We start from the raw sequence: 21,111 nt of genomic DNA, 5'->3' as shown, positions 1-21,111 counted from the left end.
TAAAAAGCTGCCATTCTCACAGTAATTCAAAAACGGCTTGACCGATTTGAACGAAACTTGGTATGCTGATCCCTCACTACCTGGGGTGATATGTTCTGGGGGTCTCGCGGCCCACCTGCACACGTGGGCGGAGCTACAAACAGAAAATCGGATTTCACCCATTCATGTCAATGGAAAAAATGTAAAAAGCTGCCAACGCAAAACGGCTTGCCCGATTTGAACGAAACTTGGTATGCAGATCCCTCACTACCTGGGGTGATATGTTCTGGGGGTCTCGCGGCCCTCCTGCACACGTGGGCGGAGCTACAAACAGAAAATCACATTTCACCCATTCATGTCAATGGAAAAAATGTAAAAAGCTGCCATTCTCACAGTAAATCAAAAACGTCTTGACCAATTTGAACGAAACTTGGTATGCAGATCCCTCACTACCTGGGGTGATATGTTCTTGGGGTCTCGCGACCCCCCTGCACACGTGGGCGGAGCTACAAACAGAAAATCGGATTTCACCCATTCATGTCAATGGAAAAAATGTAAAAAGCTGCCATTCTCACAGTAATTCACAAACGGCTTGACCGATTTGAACGAAACTTGGTATGCAGATCCCTCACTACCTGGGGTGATATGTTCTGGGGGTCTCGCGGCCCACCTGCACATGTGGGCGGAGCTACAAACAGAAAATCAGATTTCACCCATTCATGTCAATGGAAAAAATGTAAAAAGCTGCCATTCTCACTGTAATTCAAAAACGGCTTGCCCGATTTGAACGAAACTTGGTATGCAGATTCCTCACTACCCGGGATGATATGTTTTGGGGGTCTCGCGGCCCACCTGCACACGTGGGCGGAGCTACAAATAGATAACCGGATTTCACCCATTCATGTCAATGGAAAAAATGTAAAAAGCTGCCATTCTCACAGTAAATCAAAAACGTCTTGACCAATTTGAACGAAACTTGGTATGCAGATCCCTCACTACCTGGGGTGATATGTTCTGGGGGTCTCGCGGCCCTCCTGCACACGTGGGCAGAGATACAAACAGAAAATCACATTTCACCCATTCATGTCAATGGAAAAAATGTAAAAAGCTGCCATTCTCACTGTGACCAATTTGGACGAAACTTGGTATGCAGATCCCTCACTACCCGGGGTGATATGTTCTGGGGGTCTCGCGGCCCACCTGCACACGTGGGCGGAGCTACAAACTGAAAATCAGATTTCACCCATTCATGTCAATGGAAAAAATGTAAAAAGCTGCCATTCTCACAGTAATTCACAAACGGCTTGACCGATTTGAACGAAACTTGCTATGCAGATCCCTCACTACCTGGGGTGATATGTTCTGGGGGTCTCGCGGCCCACAACTCTATGTTGCTTGCTCAAGGGTGGGTTCACCCAAGATTTTATATGTTCTTGCTCCTGGAGGTGAAACTAAAATTGTTGTTTATAATCAAGTTTTGCGTTAGTTGTATTGTATTCATTTTGTCAAATATTTCACATTATAATTTGAATATATGTGTGTGTGTGTATGTATGTATGTTCCAGCATAACTCTTCAATGCATGGACAAATTTCAACCAAACTTGACATACACATTACTTACTATCTGAGGACAAACACTGTGGGGGTGGGAAGGGGGGGAAATGTAAAAATGATTGAAAATGACAGATTTTAGTATCTACCCCATAGTGTTTTCGGGCTCACACATGAATACTCAGCATAACTCTGAAACGCATGGAGAGATTTCAACCAAACTTGGTACACATATGACTTACTATCTGGGGAAAAATATTGTGCAGGTGGGACGGGGTAAAATACTGTGGGGGTGGGAAGGGGGTGATATGTTAAAATTATCAAAAGCGACAGATATTAATGTCCAACCCATAGTTTTCGGGCTCGCAGACATGAATACCGACACTCCCGATGCCGTTTAAGTCTAAGTTCAGCCCCATAGAGAGGGACATTCCTTTGGGACATGTGGAGGGTAGGGGGTTGGGACATGGGGGTGGGGCATATGGGACATGTGGGGGGGGGGGTAACGTGGGGGGTGGGACATGTGGGACATAGGGGGGTGGGACATGTAGGGGGTTGGACATTTTGGGATAAATAAATATCCGGGCAACGCCGGGTTATCAGCTAGTAATTTATAATTATGTAGATGATATTTTCATTATGTTGGAAGTCAATTCTTCTCTGAATAGTTTGAAATCAGACATTAATTCCTGCATCTTAAGAATCCAAAATTGGGCATTTTCAGTGTGCATGAAATTAAATTCTACCAAGACAAAATTATTATGGTTTGGGCCAAAAATTGAGCAGTTGCCTAGCTCAATTTTGTTAGCCTCTGGTGACTCTCTGAAAATTGATTTTTCATCTAGAATTCTGGGTTTTATTCTGTATTCTTCACTCATTATCTAATCAAATTAATCAGGTTACTAAATGCTTTTTCAGTGTAAAGATGCTTAGAAGAGTGCATCATCTTTTTTTTCAGCAACATTTTGCAGTTTTGTTTCAGGCCATTATATCAATTGGACTATGCAACTCGCTTTATGCTTGTTTACGTAAATGTAATTTGAGGCGGCTACAATTTATCCAGAATACGGCAGATAAACTGATATACAGTAAACATAAATATGATCATGTCACACCTTTACTGAGATCCCTTCACTGGCTTTCTGTTTACTGGAGGATGCAATTTAAATGTGCAACTGTAATTTTCAAAACCTACATGGCATTTTTTTCTCCTTTGGTTCCTGTCTCATTTAATTCATAAGAAATCTCTAATTCTAGGAGCTCTCAGAAATATAAACTTGGCTTGCCCACTGTTAAAGGAATAAAAACTGTGGCCAATTTTTGTCATTCATTTTCTTTTTTATTTGTAAAAGTTTGGAATGACCTTTCTTCTATAATTAGAATTCTCTCTCATCTACCCACTTTTCGTAAAGTACTGAAGACATATTTATTTCAGAAATTTACTAATGATCCTTCTTTTTCAAATAATCACTCATAAAAGATAAAATTCTGGCCTAAAAGATAAAGGGCTCCTTTTACTAAGCTGCGCTAGAGATTTTAGCGTGTGCGCTAGACACTAATGCCACCATTGAGCTGGCGTTAGTTTTTATGCATAACATGGGGAGCAACACGCACTAATCTGCAGCACGTGCTAAAAAACGCTAGCGCACCTTAGTAAAAGGAGCCCATGGTTTCTGTTCTAATCTCTTGTATAATTTTATTAATATTTAGTTAGCCAAGTCGAGCCTTCCTGTTGGGATGAAGCGGTATAAAAAATCAAAAATTAGATTAGATATAAACTACGGGGTTCTGTTATAGATGAAGGATACATGTTACCAAATTCCAAAAACAGTCAAGAAAAATGATAGTTCCAGTAGCACGGTTCAGTTCAAACATTTCAATAGTACCATGTCCAGTTCACATGCAACAACCCACAGTAAGAAACAGTCACTTGTTGCACTTTCAGTCTCCACTAGTATGGTTAAATCACCAACACTCCACAGCGTAATCCAGGGACAATGCAGGCACTAGTTATCATCATTATCATCATTTTTGGTACCTGTTTTTGGAATTCTGGAGTGTGTATCCGTCATCTATAACAGTGCTCAACAGCTTATATTTTGCTGGACTTTTAATGTTCAAGACAGCAGTTATTGAAGTTTATGTGAAATGGAGGGTTTTTTACCTATGAAGCTCAACTGAGGTTTTTATCCACTTCATATTCACATTTGGGTGGACGCAGAATGAGTAGTTTTTTGTCCTGGGGTCTGGGGTCAGACAGAAAATAATAATAATAATAACAGTTTATATACCGCAGGACCGTGAAGTTCTATGCGATTTACAATGATTAAAAGGTATTACAGATTGAGTGGAATAAACAAAGTTCAGAGTTAGTGAATAACAATTTGAAGATCATTTGATGAGGACTAAGATTGTACAGGTCAATTACCTAAGTACTTCAGGAACAGATGTGTTTTTAGGCGTTTCCTGAATTCCCTATAATTAGTAGGCACGAACAGTTGTTCCAGGTCTTTACCCCATAATGCTGCTTGATGTGAGAAAAGATGTTGGTGATGACTTTTAAATTTACAACCTCTAACCAGTGGAGAAACAAAGTTTGGATGTGAACTTCTCCTATGTCTGTTGGTTGTGAAAGAGAAAAGGTCTGTTATATATTTAAGGGCTAAGCCGTAAAGTACCTTGAAGCAAAAACAAACAAACTTGAACTTCACATGTGCCTCCATCGGCAGCCAGTGTAGAAGTTGATAGGAAGGTGTTACATGATCAAACATCTTCAGTCCACAAAGTAGCCTAACCGCTGCATTTTGTACCAGTTGCAATCGCCGCATATTTTTCTGGGAGAGTGCCAAGTAGGCGATGTTACAATAATCGAGTTGACTCAGTATGAGGGATTGTACCAGAATTCTAAATGATGAGACATTGAAGTAAGCTCTGATGGACCGAAGCTTCCAGAAGGTGAGAAAGATCTTTCTAATCAAGGAGTCTACCTGGTCTTTCATGGTCAGACTCTGGTCCATTGTTACTCCCAATACCTTCATAGTGGGTTGAATGGGATGACTAAGGTTATTGATGCACAGTGATGCTTTAGTGTCAAGTGGGTGTGGCGATGCTATAAAAAATTTTGTTTTTTCTGGGTTTAGCTTTAGTTTGAACTCAGTCATCCATTGCTCCATCCGATTTAGTACCTCTGTTGCTTTGGGGGTGACTTCTGAGATAGAGGTATTGAATGGGATAATTATCGTGAAGTCATCAGCGTAGCTAAATAGTTTTATCCCCAGCTGGGATAGTTGCGCGCCCAATGAGGACATATAAACATTGAAGAGCAGAGGGGATAATGGTGACCCCTGTGGCATGCCAGATGAATTGCTCCATGTATCAGAGAGATCGTAATTGAAACGGACTTGGTAGGTACGGGATATGAGGAAACCTCAAAACCAATTTAATACCTCTCCTCTGATTTCAATTGCATCTAAGCATTGTAACAGTTTCCCATGGTCCACCAAGTCAAAGGCAGAGCTCATGTCAAATTGCATGAACAGGGCATTGAGGCCCTTACTAAACAAGTAGCGCAAATTATACAGGATAGCCGCAATTACTGTCTCAGTGCTAAACAAAGGCCTAAAACCTGATTAAGTTTCATGCAAAAGAGAGAATTGGTCAAGATATTCCATCAGTTGGGTGTGTACCAATCCTTCCATGATTTTTACAATGAATGGAATGGATGCTATTGGTCTATAGTTGGTTACTGATGTTGATGATTCTTTACGATTTTTTGGAATTGGGGTTATTATGATATGACCATTATTAGTGAGGAATTTTCCATTGGTTAGGCTATTGGTTAAATAATTCAACAGTGATAGTTTAAAGTCTAATGGAGCTGTTTTCATAATTTCTGGGGATCATGAGTCCAGGACACTGTATGATTTAGAGTATTTGTTATATAACTTGATATAGTTATTCAATTCGAAATTGTGGAAGGAACTCCAAATCATGTCTGCTGGTATTTCATTTCCATGTATATCAGTTGATTGATTTTCGTATGTGACAATTGTCGAGTGGTTATTTCTTAGGTTTTTAATTTTTGAATTGAAATGTTGTGCTAGATCATTTGCTGAGGGTAGCTTGATATTATGCATGGGTTGAATGTGGCGTGTGGTGTCAAATAAATTTGTAACTATGTTGAACAGTTCTTTTGTATTAGCTCCTTTTGAGCTAGTGTTAGATGAGTTAATTTTAGATGAGTAAAATGTTTTGCGTTTTTCTTTTATCTGTTGTTTGTAGAGTTGGAGCTCCAGTTGTTTCGGTCTGACTGTTTTCCTGTTTTTTTCCAGATTCTTTCTAAACGTCTTACTGATTTTTCATTGTTAGAAGTTTGATGTCGAACCATTTGTTGTATTTATTTGAGCAGCTTTTACTCTTTCGTTTAGGGGCAATTTATCTAAAATGGATGTGCTAGTTTTCATCCAGTGATCATAGAAATCTACTCCTTCTTCTATCTTCGCTTGTAGGTCATATTGTGACCAATATTCCTCTGGGTTGATATGGCCCCTTGTGAGGTGTTCTCTTTCTGTCCTTGGATGAGTCTTAGATTTTAGCTGAGTCCAGGTTAGATTGAAAAACGACAGGAAGACCTTTCTACTCTGATTTCCTGAGCATTTTTCTGTCTTGTTTCCAGTGCTGTGAATCAAGTAGGTACTGTGGAGGACACACTGTGACATCATCTGGGTCCTCTCTAACAGGCTAAAAATGCCGAAGAACTGGTGGTGCACAGCCACAGGGCGTACCCAAAGGGGCATGCCAGGCTCCTTGAGAGCCCCTTTGGAGCCATGTAGAGAAAGGTATCTTGTGGACGTGGTAAATATTACTTATATGTCAACTTTACTCTCTCTTATTTAAATGAAATTTTAGATTTGGTCATGGGGAAAAGTAAAGTTTCTACACCTATAGTGGTAGGTTCAATGGACCGCCATGTGACTACTTCTGTATTACATTCCTCTCTTGGAGAGAGATTAGATCTGGTCTCAGGAGATTCTTTAAGTTCTCCTGAGCAAACTCCTCCTCTCCCTCCTGTATCCTCTGAGGTAACAGGACCCGAAGTAGGTGTGTGGGGTCGGGGCGCTTAAGGTGCAGGAAAGAGTGGGGGAAAACACGGTGCAGCAATGCCATGTACAACCACCCCAGATGCCAACCTTCCTCACTATGCCACTGAATATGAACTAACTATGATTGTGGCTCATATGTATTCTTTCTTATTTTTTGCTGTTTATGGTTACAGTAGTAAAGGAGGTTTTGTATTTGCAGAGGGTAGCTTGAAATGTAAATCCTTTGCTGGCAAAGAAGGTCTTCTATTGCAAAGTGGTTAGGAGTGGAACATGGAAAAGGTCTTGTCTTAGGTAAATATAAGAAGTCTTGAAGAGGTCCAGAGAGAGTGTCCAGTGATGAGTTCTTAAGAATAATTCTTGTTGGGCTATAGGAGTTGAAATCACATGGTACATAGTAACCCAATCACAATTCTACATAGTTGAGACTGGTTCTTTGAGGGTTTGGAGATGGAGGCATGAAAAAGCTGGTTTGGCTGGTCACAAGCTTGGCTATCCAGGTATTGAGTTACAGAAACCAGATAATATCCAACAAGATGAAGAGGAACATGGTCTGTGAATTTCAGGGATAATTTTTTTGTAATATCCAGGCTCCTTGTGATTGCTACTAATGCTACTATTAATTATTTCTAGTTGTGGGGGGCGCTAATGAGCACAGAACATGGCGGACGCATAAAGCTTGAGCTCCTGCAAAGCTGCATTATAGAATTGAAATACCTTGCTTTTTCTCAGAGTGATCTCTTCCCTAGTCAGCGATCTGTCATCCTTGAGGCGATGGCCGCTAGAAAATCGGGCAAACAACGTAACACCGACCCGGTCTCACCACAAAAAGTGTCCGGAAGCAAGCCAGATGAAGAGACCTCACATGCCATCCTTGACGAGCTGCGTGCCATGCGCTCTGAAGTGAAGAGCGACGCGGAGGTAATTAAATCTGAACTGGCCATGCTCACATCTAAGTTCCCCGCTTTGAAAACTAAGGTTGAGGAAACCGCAGCTCATGTAACCACTGCAGAAACTAACATTAAAGAACTCATGGGATACACTAAACGCATATCTGCTTTAGAGGCCCAATTGGAGGACTTTAATAATCGCTCGCGCCAAAACAACTTTTGTATTTTGGGCCTACCGGAGGCACGGGAAGGCCATGATATGGCTGATTTCCTCACAAAAATGCTACCGAAGCTTCTGGATCTCTTGCTTGATTTGCCTCTCGAGATAGACAGATCCTATAGGGTGCCCACCAACTCCCTGCCGAACAGCACTGGCAAATACCCTTGGCCTACAGTCGTGAGGCTGCTACGCTACACACAAGTTATCACTATCATGCAGCAGGCACATCAAATTTGAGGGGCATACCCTTCTCTTTGTCCCAGATCTGGGAAAACACACTGTCAAAATGAGGAAGCTTCTTTTGGAATATCGCCCCAAACTAAAGCAGTTAGGTGCTAGGTTTGGAATGATGTACCCTGCCCGGCTGCGTGTTACATATAATAGCATCACTAAATACTTTACCAGTCCTTCAGATCTAGCTGAATACCTGGAGCAAATAGCACAGAGTACAATTGATTGTACCTGATTTGTCTCCTTCTATTTTGAGATCATGCAGTTTCTTTTTTGCTGTATTACCTTAAATGTATTGCTGTTATATGTTCACATAACCTGATGCTTTGTTAATGGAAGATTTAACATGTTTCACTTTGCTTTCTTGCAGGGTTTTATCATTCTGCTTTACTATAGGTTTTGCAGTTTGCTTTAGCTTATTGTGTTCACATAGCTTGCTGACCCATGTTAAGCCATTTAGACATGTGTTACTGCTTCTATTTTGTAGCAGATTGCTCTTTTTCTTTTATAACCGTACAGCTATTACTTTTATTACTTATATACAATGTCATATGTTATGCCAATCATTATTTCATGTTCATGATGTTGCTTAGCTATAATTTACATCATATTAACTATGTCTCTTTTCATGCTGCACACTTAATGTCAAGGGCCTGAACAACCCAATCAAGTCCAAAAAGATCTTGAATTATATCTCCACTTTCTCAGCAGATGTAATTTTCCTGCAGGAAACCCATCTAGATGCGCTGATTTCCATGCGCTTATCACTACCCTGGGCTCTCCTGCCCATCTTTTCCCCTGCTATTGACAAAAAAAAATGGGGTACTTATTTTCATCAGGAAAGTTGATAATGCTCATATTATTTCTTCTGACACTGACTCCAATGGTAGATGAGCCTCCGTCAGATTAAGTATAACCCACAATGAAATAGTTTTTTTGAACATATATGGTCCTAACTCTGATGATTATGAATTCTTTGACACACTGGCTGCTAAGATTAATAGCTATCATAACACTCATCTTGTAATCAGAGGTGACTTTAACCTTATTCAAGATCCACTCAAGGATAAAAAAATCTACATTTACATATAGGAAGACCAGGGCCTGGCACAGGTTGCAAGATATTATTTCCCAATTCCAGCTTGTAGATCCCTGGCGTATCACATATATTGCTGATTATGATTTTACTTTTTTTTCTGCACCACACTCATCATACTCAAGAATCGACTATTTTCTTATTAGTCACTCTTTGGTGAAATTGATCCTGCATTTGGAAATCAAAGAGATTAGTGTCTCAGATCATGCAGCGGTCCTCCTCACTCTAGAGACCCTTGGTCCTGTCAGACCACAAAAGACTTGGAGATTCAATCCATCTTTACTACAGGATAAGGTCTTCCATGACAAAATAGTACAGGCAATTAAAGAATATTTTACACACAATTCACCTCAAGATAGCAACTGGATCACCATATGGGATGCTTTTAAAGCATATATAAGAGGTGTCATCATATCCTACTCTGCTCACTTCTGAAGAAATGACAGATTAGTGTTAGCTGCGCATGAAGCTGAAATAAAAAAAAACTAGAACTTGTACATCAAGCAGACCCTTCAGACATAGTATCTCTTAAGAAATTACAGGGTCTGTGCTATGAATACAATATGGGGGTAATAATAATAATTTAAAAAAAACATCTAAAAAGTGTCCTAAGTGGCTACTTGGACGATCAAAATGCCTGATCGTCCAAGTACCCATAACCAAAGCTGGTTTTTAGACGTATCTAAAAACAGCTTAGGCCTTTCCCCTGCCACTAAATGCACAGAGAGAAAAGAGGTGTGTTTAGAGGAGGGGAAAGGGCGGGCAGTGGACGGGAGGTGGGCCAACCTACACCTAGGCGTACCACACCTATAACCAAAACAGTTGGAGGTTGCCTAGTCGGTACTTAGACCTTTTTCACTTAGACGAAATAAAACCAGGTCTAAGTGCCGAAAAAGGGGCCGCTGAGCTGATGGTCGCTGGCACCATTAGTTCAGCGGCCCGGCAACCTAACCATCGCGGCAGGACAGATGCCTCATCTCCCTTACTGCGATGTCATCACTCCTCTACCTGAACTGCCGCGACCCGCAGCAGTTCCGGTAGAGGAGTGATGGTATCATGGTAGGCTGCCTGCTGGACGGACGGATGTGGCACCCGTCTGTCCGGCCAACCTAACAAAGGTACGGGGAAGGGGGTGGGGGTTGGGGGGTCGTGGGTCGGCTGGGGGGGCGATTGGGGGTTCTGTGGGGGCGGTCATTGGGGGAGAGGGGTTGTCGAGGGCAGGAGGGCCTGGGATCCCTCCTGTCTGTAATGTAGTAGGGGGTGGGGGGGGTCGCATGGACCAGGAGGGCTTGGGCTCCCTCCTGGCCCGATCGAGTCGGGAAGGGGTAGGGAGTTCACCTGGGCCAGGAGGGCTTGGGCTCCCTCCTGGCCCAATTGAGTCGGAGGGGTAGGGTGTTCACCTGGGCCAAGAGGGCTTGGGCTCCCTCCTGGCCCAATAGAGTCGGGGGTAGGGAGTTCACCTGGTCCAGGAGGGCTTGGGCTCCCTTTTGGCCCGGTATCGGGGGGGGTCGCGGCTGCCGTGGGGAAGAGGGCTTGGGCTCCCTCTTGCCCCGATCGTGTCGGGGGGGGAGTGATCCATTGTGGCAGGAGAGATGCCTCATCTCCCCTACCATGATACCATCACTCCTCTACCGGAACTGCCGCGGGTCGTGATGACATCGCAGTAAGGGAGATGAGGCCATAGGGGCTATGCTGAAAAAGCACAAACTTCGTGAAGAAACCCCACCACTACTAACTTTCTGTAACAAATTATCTCACTCCAAACATGAGTCTGCCAACTGGTACAAATTCCTGAAAACCAACAATACTATGTCAATGGATAGCCTCTATTCAATATGGGAGCGTGATACTGATGTCCATATTGATGCTTGCATATGGTCAGCAGTCTGGTTGGAATCCTATAGAGCCTTGAGATCCTCTACTATGACACAATCTCTATATTTCCTTTTGCACAAGGCCTACCGGACCCCCTCCAAGCTAGCCAAATTATCTACACCAAATAACAAAATTGCTGTTACCTGCTGGTCCTGTCACTCTTCCACTGGCACGTTTGATCATATGATATTTTCTTGTCCCACTGTATTCCATTTGTGGACACAAATTTGGAAGACAGTGTGCACCATCCTTCACCTCTCGGAAGCTATCATGCTTGCCATTGTCATGTATGGTAATCATGGACTTCAGTCTCCTATGATATAGCCGGAATCACATTTACTCAAAGCGATGATATCAACTGCTGTCAAATTGATATTAACGCACTGGAAAAACTCATCTAGCTTGATGTACTCAGCCTGGTGGGATATGATCTGCATAACAGCGAAGTATGAACTAATAGCTGCTGAAAGACTGGGCTCCCTTTCAAAAACCTAATCTATCTGGAAGCCATTTTCTGAATTCTGTTCGCCCTTGACAGGTAGTGATGTGTAACGTATCCTCTGATATGTACATGATGTTTGCTGATATTTGCTAAGCACTTCTTGATTAGATTATTAAGCAGTATGGTCAACTTTTCTGTTTTTCCCTTTCCTTTGTTCTTCTTTTGTTGGTAATGCACTTTCTGTAGTTCTAGAATCCCTCCAGACTGCTCTTCTCATAAGCATTACCCTTGTTTTTTCCTGTAATTACTCTGGTTGTTATGTTTTACTTATGTCCATGTATTTTGCAAAAACCAATAAATAGTTTTGAACTTAAAAAAAAAAATTATTTCTAGTTGCACACCTGTACTTAAAGAATGGTAGTAAGTTAACTCTGCTGTACCAACTCAGCCTCCTTTTGCTAGGCAGTAGATGACCATTAAACAGTTCTTTTGTCTCAGCAAAGAGGACAGAGATAGATTCTCTCAGAGTTGAGTTTATCTGATTAATACCAGAAAACAATACTTTTTTTTATTAATTCCTAGATCCAGCAAGATTAATCACATCATGCTATATGTTCACATTCAAAGCTTTGCTTGTTAATGCATTGTTATGTCTTAATTACAAATTTGTTTACTAATTACTGTTTAGAAACATAGAAACATAGAAAGATGACGGCAGAAAAGGGCCACAGCCCATCAAGTCTGCTCACTCTACTGACCCACTTCGTTAAGTCTGAGTTTATCTCTTGTTTTAAGGTACTACGTGTGGTGAAAATATGGCGTTAGCAAGAACTCCAATGCCATGGCCAACAATGATAAACGCTTTTAATGATGAATATAAAAATTTCTCATATGGTTCTGGGGGAAAGACAAATGATTCCATGTTTGGCCATTTCACTCAGGTAAGAATGGAACTATCACTGCAGAATATCATTTGTTATAATTTAACTGTTGCCTCTCAATCAGATATTACAGACATTAGCCTGTGGAAAATGCAGTTATGCCCCAAACAATTGCATTAAATCATAACAAATATTTTGCCTAACATAAAGTTATAAAATATGGGTTAACAGATAAGGGCTATCTCATTTACCCAGTCTACCCTAGAAAAAAAAAATATTTCCTCATAGTCATGTACGAATTACTGCCTTCTATGAAACAAAACAATCCTATTGAGAATAAAGTGCAGGTCTTAACACTGGATATTGAGATGAGCAGCACAAAATTCATATGCTGAGTATCCAATATCCCATATAACAATGCCACCAAAGTGATCACTGTAAGCTTCCACAAATATGGCTATAGTAGTAAATGTTTATACCAGTCCCAAAATGGAAAATGATTAATAGTGTCACTAAACTGGACTAGTGAAAACGGTTTCAAATGATAGCTTTACTTTTATAATGTTTCATGAGTATGCCTCAGCCCCACCACTCCACCGCTGTACTATCTTGTGACTGTGTGGAGATTTATGTGGCACTTCATCATCGGCTGCTCATAATTTGTATTTTTTAGATTTTTAGTATGAATATAAAACCGTGAAAAATCCTTCATGCAATCATAGATTATTATCCTCTATATAAAGTGATCACTGGCATAAAAATCCTCCTATACTCCAACAGCTAGGGTAGCTTCATGCAATGCAAATAGAAAACAAATATGTGCTTATCTGTTGTGGGAAGATCAGTCACACTAATGATGGCCAGTGTTTCGCAATTCAAGCTGCATCGGGGTGTGAAAAAGATCAACCCTGTGTTTCCAAGCATCAATAACCATGTTTGTTTCTTTCACAAAGATGGCTGCCTTCAACAGGTTACTCATTATACAAATCACTTTTTGTCTTATTCCCTGTTAGCCCTTTACAAGTCCAGAAAGACCATTTCAATGCCTAGGTCCTCACCTCTGTCATTCAACCTATTCTTAGTCCTCTTGTGGTCAATATTCAGTGCTATTTAACCTAGATACTCAAAGACACATAAGACATTTCTATTGAATGTTCGGACAGATTACTTTGGAACTATCTGGTTAGTGCTAGAGCAGTCCAAGGGCAGAGCTGGGGTAGAGCCAAGAGTAACCCTGTCGATATTCAGCAGAGGTACTCATATAGATTATCTGGTTAACTTAAGACAGCAAAAAACTATTCTGAGATAAACAGGTAGCTATTGGTATTGTAGAAGGATTTATGGTTCACTTAGCAGTATTATAAACACGTTACGTCTCTGTTAAGTGGTCTAGAGAAAACCATAACCTCTTATTCAAGTCCAAATATCATGGTCTAATTATACGACACAAAACCCAGGCTAATGAGAAATATCTTTATTATGAAAATAGAAAAATATAATTCACAAGCCAACTGCAGAATCTAAATATTGTTCAAAATATCTAATTACACAAATGAAACTCAGTACATGATTATCACAATCTAATGGTTAGACAACTAAGTAAAACTTCTTGTTAAACACACACACTATTCCTTATAATAATAATCCCTGATTAGCAAATGATTATATTATCACCCAGGTAACTTTTCAACCCTTTACCACAATTGATTCCTATCTAATTCCCAAGCTAATAAAAGTAATTTCCGTATGCTCACCCTTAATTAGCCTCTCCGGCACAATTAGGTAGAAGAGAAAATTTTCTTTTCAGATGGAAGACGTCAGGAATACCGTTGTAAAAGTTACACGTGTTGAAAATCCTTGATGAGGCTATAAATCATCAGCAATAAGTTCCGTTTATCTGTGCTAAATTCAGAACAGTTTTTAAATGTCCGAATTTCTATCTCTTAGGCAGAGAATCACACGAGGTAACTCAGGTCTAATTATTGAAAGAAAAAGTTTACAATTAGAACATCTGTGAGCAGATCTGAGCTTCCCCGGACCTTATCACAGACTAACTAATTATTAATTAATTAGCACCTTTCTTTTCTTGAATCTCATCAGATGACTTCCTCGGACCAATCCAGAAACAGAACTTGATGAATAGCCTTTCTGTATAAAGTATCATATATGCTGGAAGACCCAGGGCCGTTAGACAGATAAGAACAGAATAATTTCTTCAAGATTCACACTGTCCCATTATTAAAGCACAGATGAATGCCCTTGAATAGCAACATTCGGGTACATCCCCATAATGCATCAGGCAGAAACTGCAAAGCTGTGTACTTCTTACTTCTTGCAAAATTCATGCTTGAAAGTTGCTTGCAGAGAGAGATTCTTGAAACAATGGTTCAGGCTTGATGACATCATAGAGGCCTAACCTTCAGGTGTGAATACGGAAATATCCCTACAGTATATAGTCTTTGAATATTGGGGATACCTGAATAACGCCAGGCAAATTGACAAATACTTGGAAATTCAGTCCAGGTACCCAGTTAGGGGCTGCCACTAAATATCAAGGTTTAATTCAGTGGATGTTGACTGGTGTTTAAAGCGATACTGACCCCGGCTGATTGAATATTGACCATCTTTTACTTGCCTCCTAAAAAGATGGCAGATAATATGAATTTTGTACTCATTTCCCCCAAATTCTGCATAAGGTACCAAAAGTTACTCACACAAATCAGTGCACACAGCCGATTTGCATGCACAACTTAATTGTTTAACAAGCCAATCAGCACTGAAAATTGTCAATTAACACCTAATAACTGATGCTAATTGGCACTAATTAGAAGTTATGTGCCACAGGCTCTGGAATAATCTGAGGAAATACTTTTTTACGGAAAGGGTGGTAGATGCGTTTCTCAAAAGAGGTGGTAGAAACAGAGACTGTGTCTGAATTCAAGAGGGCCTGGGATAGGCAAGTGGGATCTCTTGGAGAGAGAAAGAGATAATGGTTACTGCGGATGGGCACACTAGATGGGCCTTTATAATAATAATAATAACTTTATTTTTGTATACCGCATTACCATGGAAGTTCTATGTGGTTAACAGATGAAGAGACTGTACATTACAGCAAAGTTACACTTTTTTTTTTTGGCATAGCTACATTTACATTTTCGGCGACGCTACATTTGCGGTGAATTTATTTTTCAGGTCGGTTACTATTGCAGAGAAGTTACATTTGTTGTAAGTTGCATATATATAGCGGAGTTCATACAGTAGTGTTACATACAGCGGTGATATATACTGCGGTGTTCGATAAAGCCGAGCAGAGGCATTAAGTAAGGGGGGTAAAGAAGAAGGGGTGATTAGTTGGATAGGGTGATCCATTTTGTTAAGCCGTTTGGTGGCAGACAGAATTGGAAGAGTCGAGAGACTGAGGTAAGTCAAGGTCCGAGGAGGAGGCAAGGAAGAGGGGGGAGAAGTTAGAGGAATTTATCAAAAAGGTAGGTTTTGATTGTCTTCCTGAACATTTGGTAGGGGGGGGGAATTGGAGATGAGTGCTGTGAGGCATTTGTTCCATTTGCCCGCTTGGAATGCGAGGGATCTGTCGAGAAATTTCTTGTAGAGGCAGCCTTTCAGGGAAGGAAAGGAGAACAGGTAGGTGTTTTGTGTACAAGAGGGGCCAGCGATTTCAAGGTGCTCGGATAGGTAGATTGGGGAAGAGCCTGCTAGGGTTTTGAAGCAGAGGCAGGCGAATTTGAAGATGATCCTTGCCTCCACCGGCAGCCAGTGGAGTTTAGCGTAAAAGGGGCTAACGTGGTCATATTTTTTGAGGCCGAAGATGAGGCAGACAGCAGCATTTTGAACTATTCTTATGCGTTTGATGGTGTTTTTATAGGATCCCAGGTATATGATGTTACAATAGTCCAGTATACTTAAGATTAGTGACTGGACCAGAAGACGGAAGGAGAGGTGGTCGAAATAGCGTTTAATGGTGCAAAGTTTCCAGAGGGAGTAGAAACATTTTTTGACCTGGGCACTGGTATGATCTTCGAAGGTCAAGCATCTGTCTAGGAGGACTCCAAGGATTTTTATGGTGGGGTTTATAGGATAGTCTAGGCCGTTCAATTTCAGGGAGGTGTTTGTAAGTTTATGGTTAGGACTTGCCAGGAAAATTTTGGTTTTTTCGGTGTTCAGTTTTAATTTGAATTGTGAGGTCCATAGTTCTAGTTTGGTGAGGACGGAGGAGGTGAGTTGTTCTGTCTGTTGTGTGAATGAAGTAAGGGGAATGATAATGGTGATGTCATCTGCGTATATGAATGATTTTAGGTTTAAGTCAGCGAGTGTCCGTGCCAGGGGGTCAAGTAAATGTTAAAAAGGGAGGGGGATAGAGGGGAGCCTTGTGGGACTCCACAGGGGTTGCGCCAGTGATGGGAGAAGGTTCCATTGCTGTGGACCTGGTAAGTACGGTTGGTTAGGAAGCTTGAGAACCAGTTTAGTACTTGGCCGGTAATGCTGATCGAGTCAAGGCAGTTGAGCAGGATATTGTGGTCGACTAGATCGAAGGCGCTGCTTAAGTCGAATTGGAGTACTAGGGCGCTTTTGCCCAGTGAGAACAGGTGGAGGAGGTAGTTGGTCAGAGCAGCTAGGACAGTTTCTGTGCTGTGGTTTGTGCGGAAGCAGGATTGGGAGTCGTGAAGTATATGGAATTTTTCTAAGTAGTTCATGAGGTCGTGGTTAATAAGGCCTTCCATGAGTTTTTGGAAAAGTGGGATGTTGGCGATGGGTCTGTAGTTGGTGGTGGAGGAGATAGGTTCCTTGTTGTTTTTGAGGAGGGGGGAGACAAGGATGTGGCCAAGTTCAGTCGGGAAGTGACCTGTTGTCAGGCATAGTGAGATCCAATTGAAGAGGTCGGCTTTGAATGAGGGGGGAGCGGATTTCATGATAGTGGGTGGGCAGTTGTCTAATAGGCAATTGGAGTTAGCGTATTTTGAGTAGAGATTGAGAAAGAGGTTCCAGTCTGGGCTTTCGAAGGAGCTCCAGGTCATGTCTGTAATTGAACCTATTGTGTCTGTTGCAGGAAGGTTGAATATTGGCTCAGGACTGGGGGCTATAAGAGATGATTTTAAGGTGTGAATTTTGTTGGCAAAATGGTCTGCTAGGGTTGTAGCAGGGGGTGGGAGGTCAGAGCAGGAGCGTTTGTGTGAATCTATGTCTAGGAGGGAGTTAACTATTCTAAAGAGCGCTTTACTATTTAGAGTAGGGGAATTAATTAGTTGGGAGTAATGTTTACTGCGTTTTTCGTTGATCAGTCTTTTGTATTCGTTGACTTTCAGTCACCAGTTGAGTCTATCGTTGTCAGTCCCTGATTTACGCCATGTTGTTTCAAGTTTCCGTACTTCGCGTTTTATGGCTAAGAGATCCGCGTCAAACCAGTTGTTTGAGGGCCGAGGGGTTTTCTTGCGAAGTCTCAGGGGTGCGATGGTATTTAGGACTTGGTTGCTGAAGTTTTTCCAGTCTAGGTAGAAGTTGGGGTCTGGGTCGGAGTTAGAAATGCGGGTGTAATGTGACCAGAAATCTGCTGGATTAATTTTTTCTCTTGTCCAGATTATTGTCTTTGTATGGTTAGGCTTGGGTTTCCTGTCTGGTGGTTTTTTGAGCCAGGCTAGTTCGAACTGACACAGGAGGTGGTCTGACCAAGGGGTGTTAGACCAATTTTGTTCAGTGAGGCTTATGTTAGGATTAGTGGGGGTGTTGGAAAGGAAAGTGATCAGGTCTAATTGGTGACCTTTATTGTGTGTTGTGGTTTGGGGGGGCTTGGTAAAGCCAATCGATGTAAGGAAGGAGAATAAGTCGGCAACATTGGGGTTCTCTTCTTGCTCGAGGTGTAGGTTGATGTCTCCTGCTAAGAGGTTGTGGGTACCAGCTGCCGAGTTCGTGAGAAGGTATTCATAGTAGTCTTCTTTTCCTAGGTTCCATTTATTGGGGGGTATGTAGAATAGTGTGATGATAAGGTTGTCAATGTAGTCAGTTTTGGAGATTTTGCAGGTGAGGATTTCCAGGTTATTAGTTGATTTGGAATCTAGGATTTGGAAGTGAAAGTGGTCACGGAGAATGATGGCCAGACCACCTCCCCTTTTAGAGTTTCTTGAGAGGGGGATGTTTTGTAATGTGGTGGTAGAATATCCGCTATGATTACATCCTGGTCGGAAATGAGCCAAGTTTCGGTTAGAAGTACGATTTCTAGTTGGATTTCTTCCAGCCAATCTTTGAAGAGTTGGGCCTTATTTCTAATTGAGCGAATGTTCAGGTAGGCGCCAGGAAGTGTGGATTGTTCTGGGATAAGCGAAGGTTCCGTACGTTGTAGATTTTTTAGGGATCGTTTTCTTTTGTGTGTTGGTCTGGGTGGGTGGCGGGTAGTGTTGATCACAGGGATGGGGAAAGGACCTGTTTCTGTGACGTAATGAATGAGCTGGTGGGGGCGGATGAATTTATCCGGTCCTGGGATTCTAGTCCATGCAATGTAGGTTGGTATAGGTTCGAAGGCTAAAGATTTTGTAATCCAGCCTCTTGTGCTAAGCAAGTAGAGGAGGAGGAGGGCAATGAGCTTGTGAGTGGGGATAGACATGTTGGGGTGGCAGTTAGGGTGACGAAAGAGGGAGGCTGGGATGGGAGAGGGGGGCAGGCTGGAGAAGCTAGGGAGGAAGGGAGAAAGTCGAATAATGGGAGGTGGGCAGATGCGAAAGACTCAAGGCAGATGAGAGGAAAGGATCAGAGAATAGGTCTAAGAACCAAAGTTCAAAATGAGGTTAGTAGCAGGTAAGATGAGAAGGACTATGAGCAGATCTGTACTTAGTGAGAACAATGTGTAGGTATAATAGAGAGACTATGAACAGGTCATAAGATGGAATTAAAGATAAAAATCTGTAACAGGTATGAAATAGGAGTCGTGAGTAGATACAAAGAATAAGTCTATGAACTTGAGAGATGATGATCAGATCAGGGTGGCCGCAAGTGAGAGTCAAGGAATATAGTACGTGGCCCTCGCGAGTTAGTGACACTGAGTTAGGTGTCGGTCTTTGGCGGCTGAGCCCTTAAGAGGGCTGGAAAGGCAGGCCAGGTGCCGAAGTGGCTGCTGGGGGCGGGGCAAACCGCTAAACGCGATGCTCCTCCGGTGCAGTGAAGGGGGACGACTCGATCTCCCTTCCCCTTCACTGTGCTGGATCAAGAAAAGGCCCGGTCTGCAAAGCTCTTAAGAGGGCTGGAAAGGCAGGCCAGGTGCCGAAGTGGCTGCTGGGGGCGGGGCAAACCGCCGAACGCGATGCTCCTCCGGTGCAGTGAAGGGGGACGACTCGATCTCCCTTCCCCTTCACTGTGCTGGATCAAGAAAAGGCCCGGTCTGCAAAGCCCTTAAGAGGGCTGGAAAGGCAGGCCAGGTGCCGAAGTGGCTGCTGGGGGCAGGGCAAACCGCCGAATGCGATGCTCCTCCGGTGCAGTAAAGGGGGACGACTCGATCTCCCTTCCCCTTCACTGTGCTGGATCAAGAAAAGGCCCGGTCTGCAAAGCCCTTAAGAGGGCTGGAAAGGCAGGCCAGGTGCCGAAGTGGCTGCTGGGGGCAGGGCAAACCGCCGAACGCGATGCTCCTCCGGTGCAGTGAAGGGGGACGACTCGATCTCCCTTCCCCTTCACTGTGCTGGATCAAGAAAAGGCCCGGTCTGCAAAGCCCTTAACAGGGCTGGAAAGGCAGGCCAGGTGCCGAAGTGGCTGCTGGGGGCAGGGCAAACCGCCAAACGCGATGCTCCTCCGGTGCAGTGAAGGGGGACGACTCGATCTCCCTTCCCCTTCACTGTGCTGGATCAAGAAAAGGCCCGGTCTGCAAAGCCCTTAAGAGGGCTGGAAAGGCAGGCCAGGTGCCGAAGTGGCTGCTGGGGGCGGGGCAAACCGCCGAACGCGATGCTCCTCAGGTGCAGTGAAGGGGGACGACTCGATCTCCCTTCCCCTTCACTGTGCTGGATCAAGAAAAGGCCCGGTCTGCAAAGCCCTTAACTGGGCTGGAAAGGCAGGCCAGGTGCCGAAGTGGCTGCTGGGGGCGGGGCAAACCGCCGAACGCGATGCTTCTCCAGTGCAGTGAAGGGGGACGACTCGATCTCCCTTCCCCTTCACTGTGCTGGATCTGCCATCATGTTTCTAACTTGGTAGGTATATTCTATAAAGTGGTGACTGTCACTTCTAGTAAAGGGTAATGGATTTGATATATTGCCTTTCTGTGGGTACAAAGTGTTTTCACATATTATACACCCAAACAGGAGATTCTACCTCATCACGGTAGAACAAAGGAAAACAAGAGGCTACCTATAGTGCTCAATATTTTTTATTTATTTATTAATCTTTACATTATATATCAAGGATTATAACTTGTACAGAAAGCAATTAAGCTAAAGAAAATATTTCATGGAGTACTGTTGAAGACATCTTCAGACGCCTTCAAAGGGAGCAGGACCATTCGGGGAATCGCCCGTTGGGAGCTTCGGCGGATACCCCCGGGCTAGATGTTACACTGAGCCCCGACGTCAGGACGCCTCCCCTTCAGCCGCTGCGAGCCAGCTCTCTGCGAGAAGAGAGTATGTCCAATGAGGCAGTGTTCTCTTCCCAAGAGGCTGGGCTCGCTACAAGGAACAACTCAAGAGGTCTTTAGTCCTCTGGAAGAACCAGCGATCGGGACAATTTTAGCTAAGGAGGAACAAGGCTCTGGGGAGGTAAACCGTTCAATTGAACAATCTACTATTGCACAAATTCCTTTTCCTCCTGTTAAACCCCCAGCAGTCACACTAGATTCACTTTGGGATTTAGTTACAACTTTGGGA

At 42.8% G+C, this 21,111-nt stretch overlaps 1 protein-coding gene across 1 annotated transcript in view; it reads left to right on the top strand.

The window, feature by feature from the left end:
* The window catches only part of LOC117357770 (cysteine-rich venom protein LEI1-like), a 235,473-nt gene that overhangs the window by 106,037 nt on the left and 108,325 nt on the right, over positions 1–21,111 (top strand). Inside the window, exon 5 of the mRNA XM_033938845.1 lies at positions 12,180–12,325. Within this exon, the coding sequence (XP_033794736.1) occupies positions 12,180–12,325 (146 nt within the window). The remainder of the gene's footprint in view (positions 1–12,179; positions 12,326–21,111) is intronic.

Source organism: Geotrypetes seraphini, chromosome 3, assembly GCF_902459505.1.
Source record: "Geotrypetes seraphini chromosome 3, aGeoSer1.1, whole genome shotgun sequence".
NCBI lineage: Eukaryota > Metazoa > Chordata > Amphibia > Gymnophiona > Dermophiidae > Geotrypetes > Geotrypetes seraphini.
The sequence above is the reverse complement of the archived record's forward strand: the minus strand, read 5'-3'. Positions and strand labels throughout refer to the sequence as shown.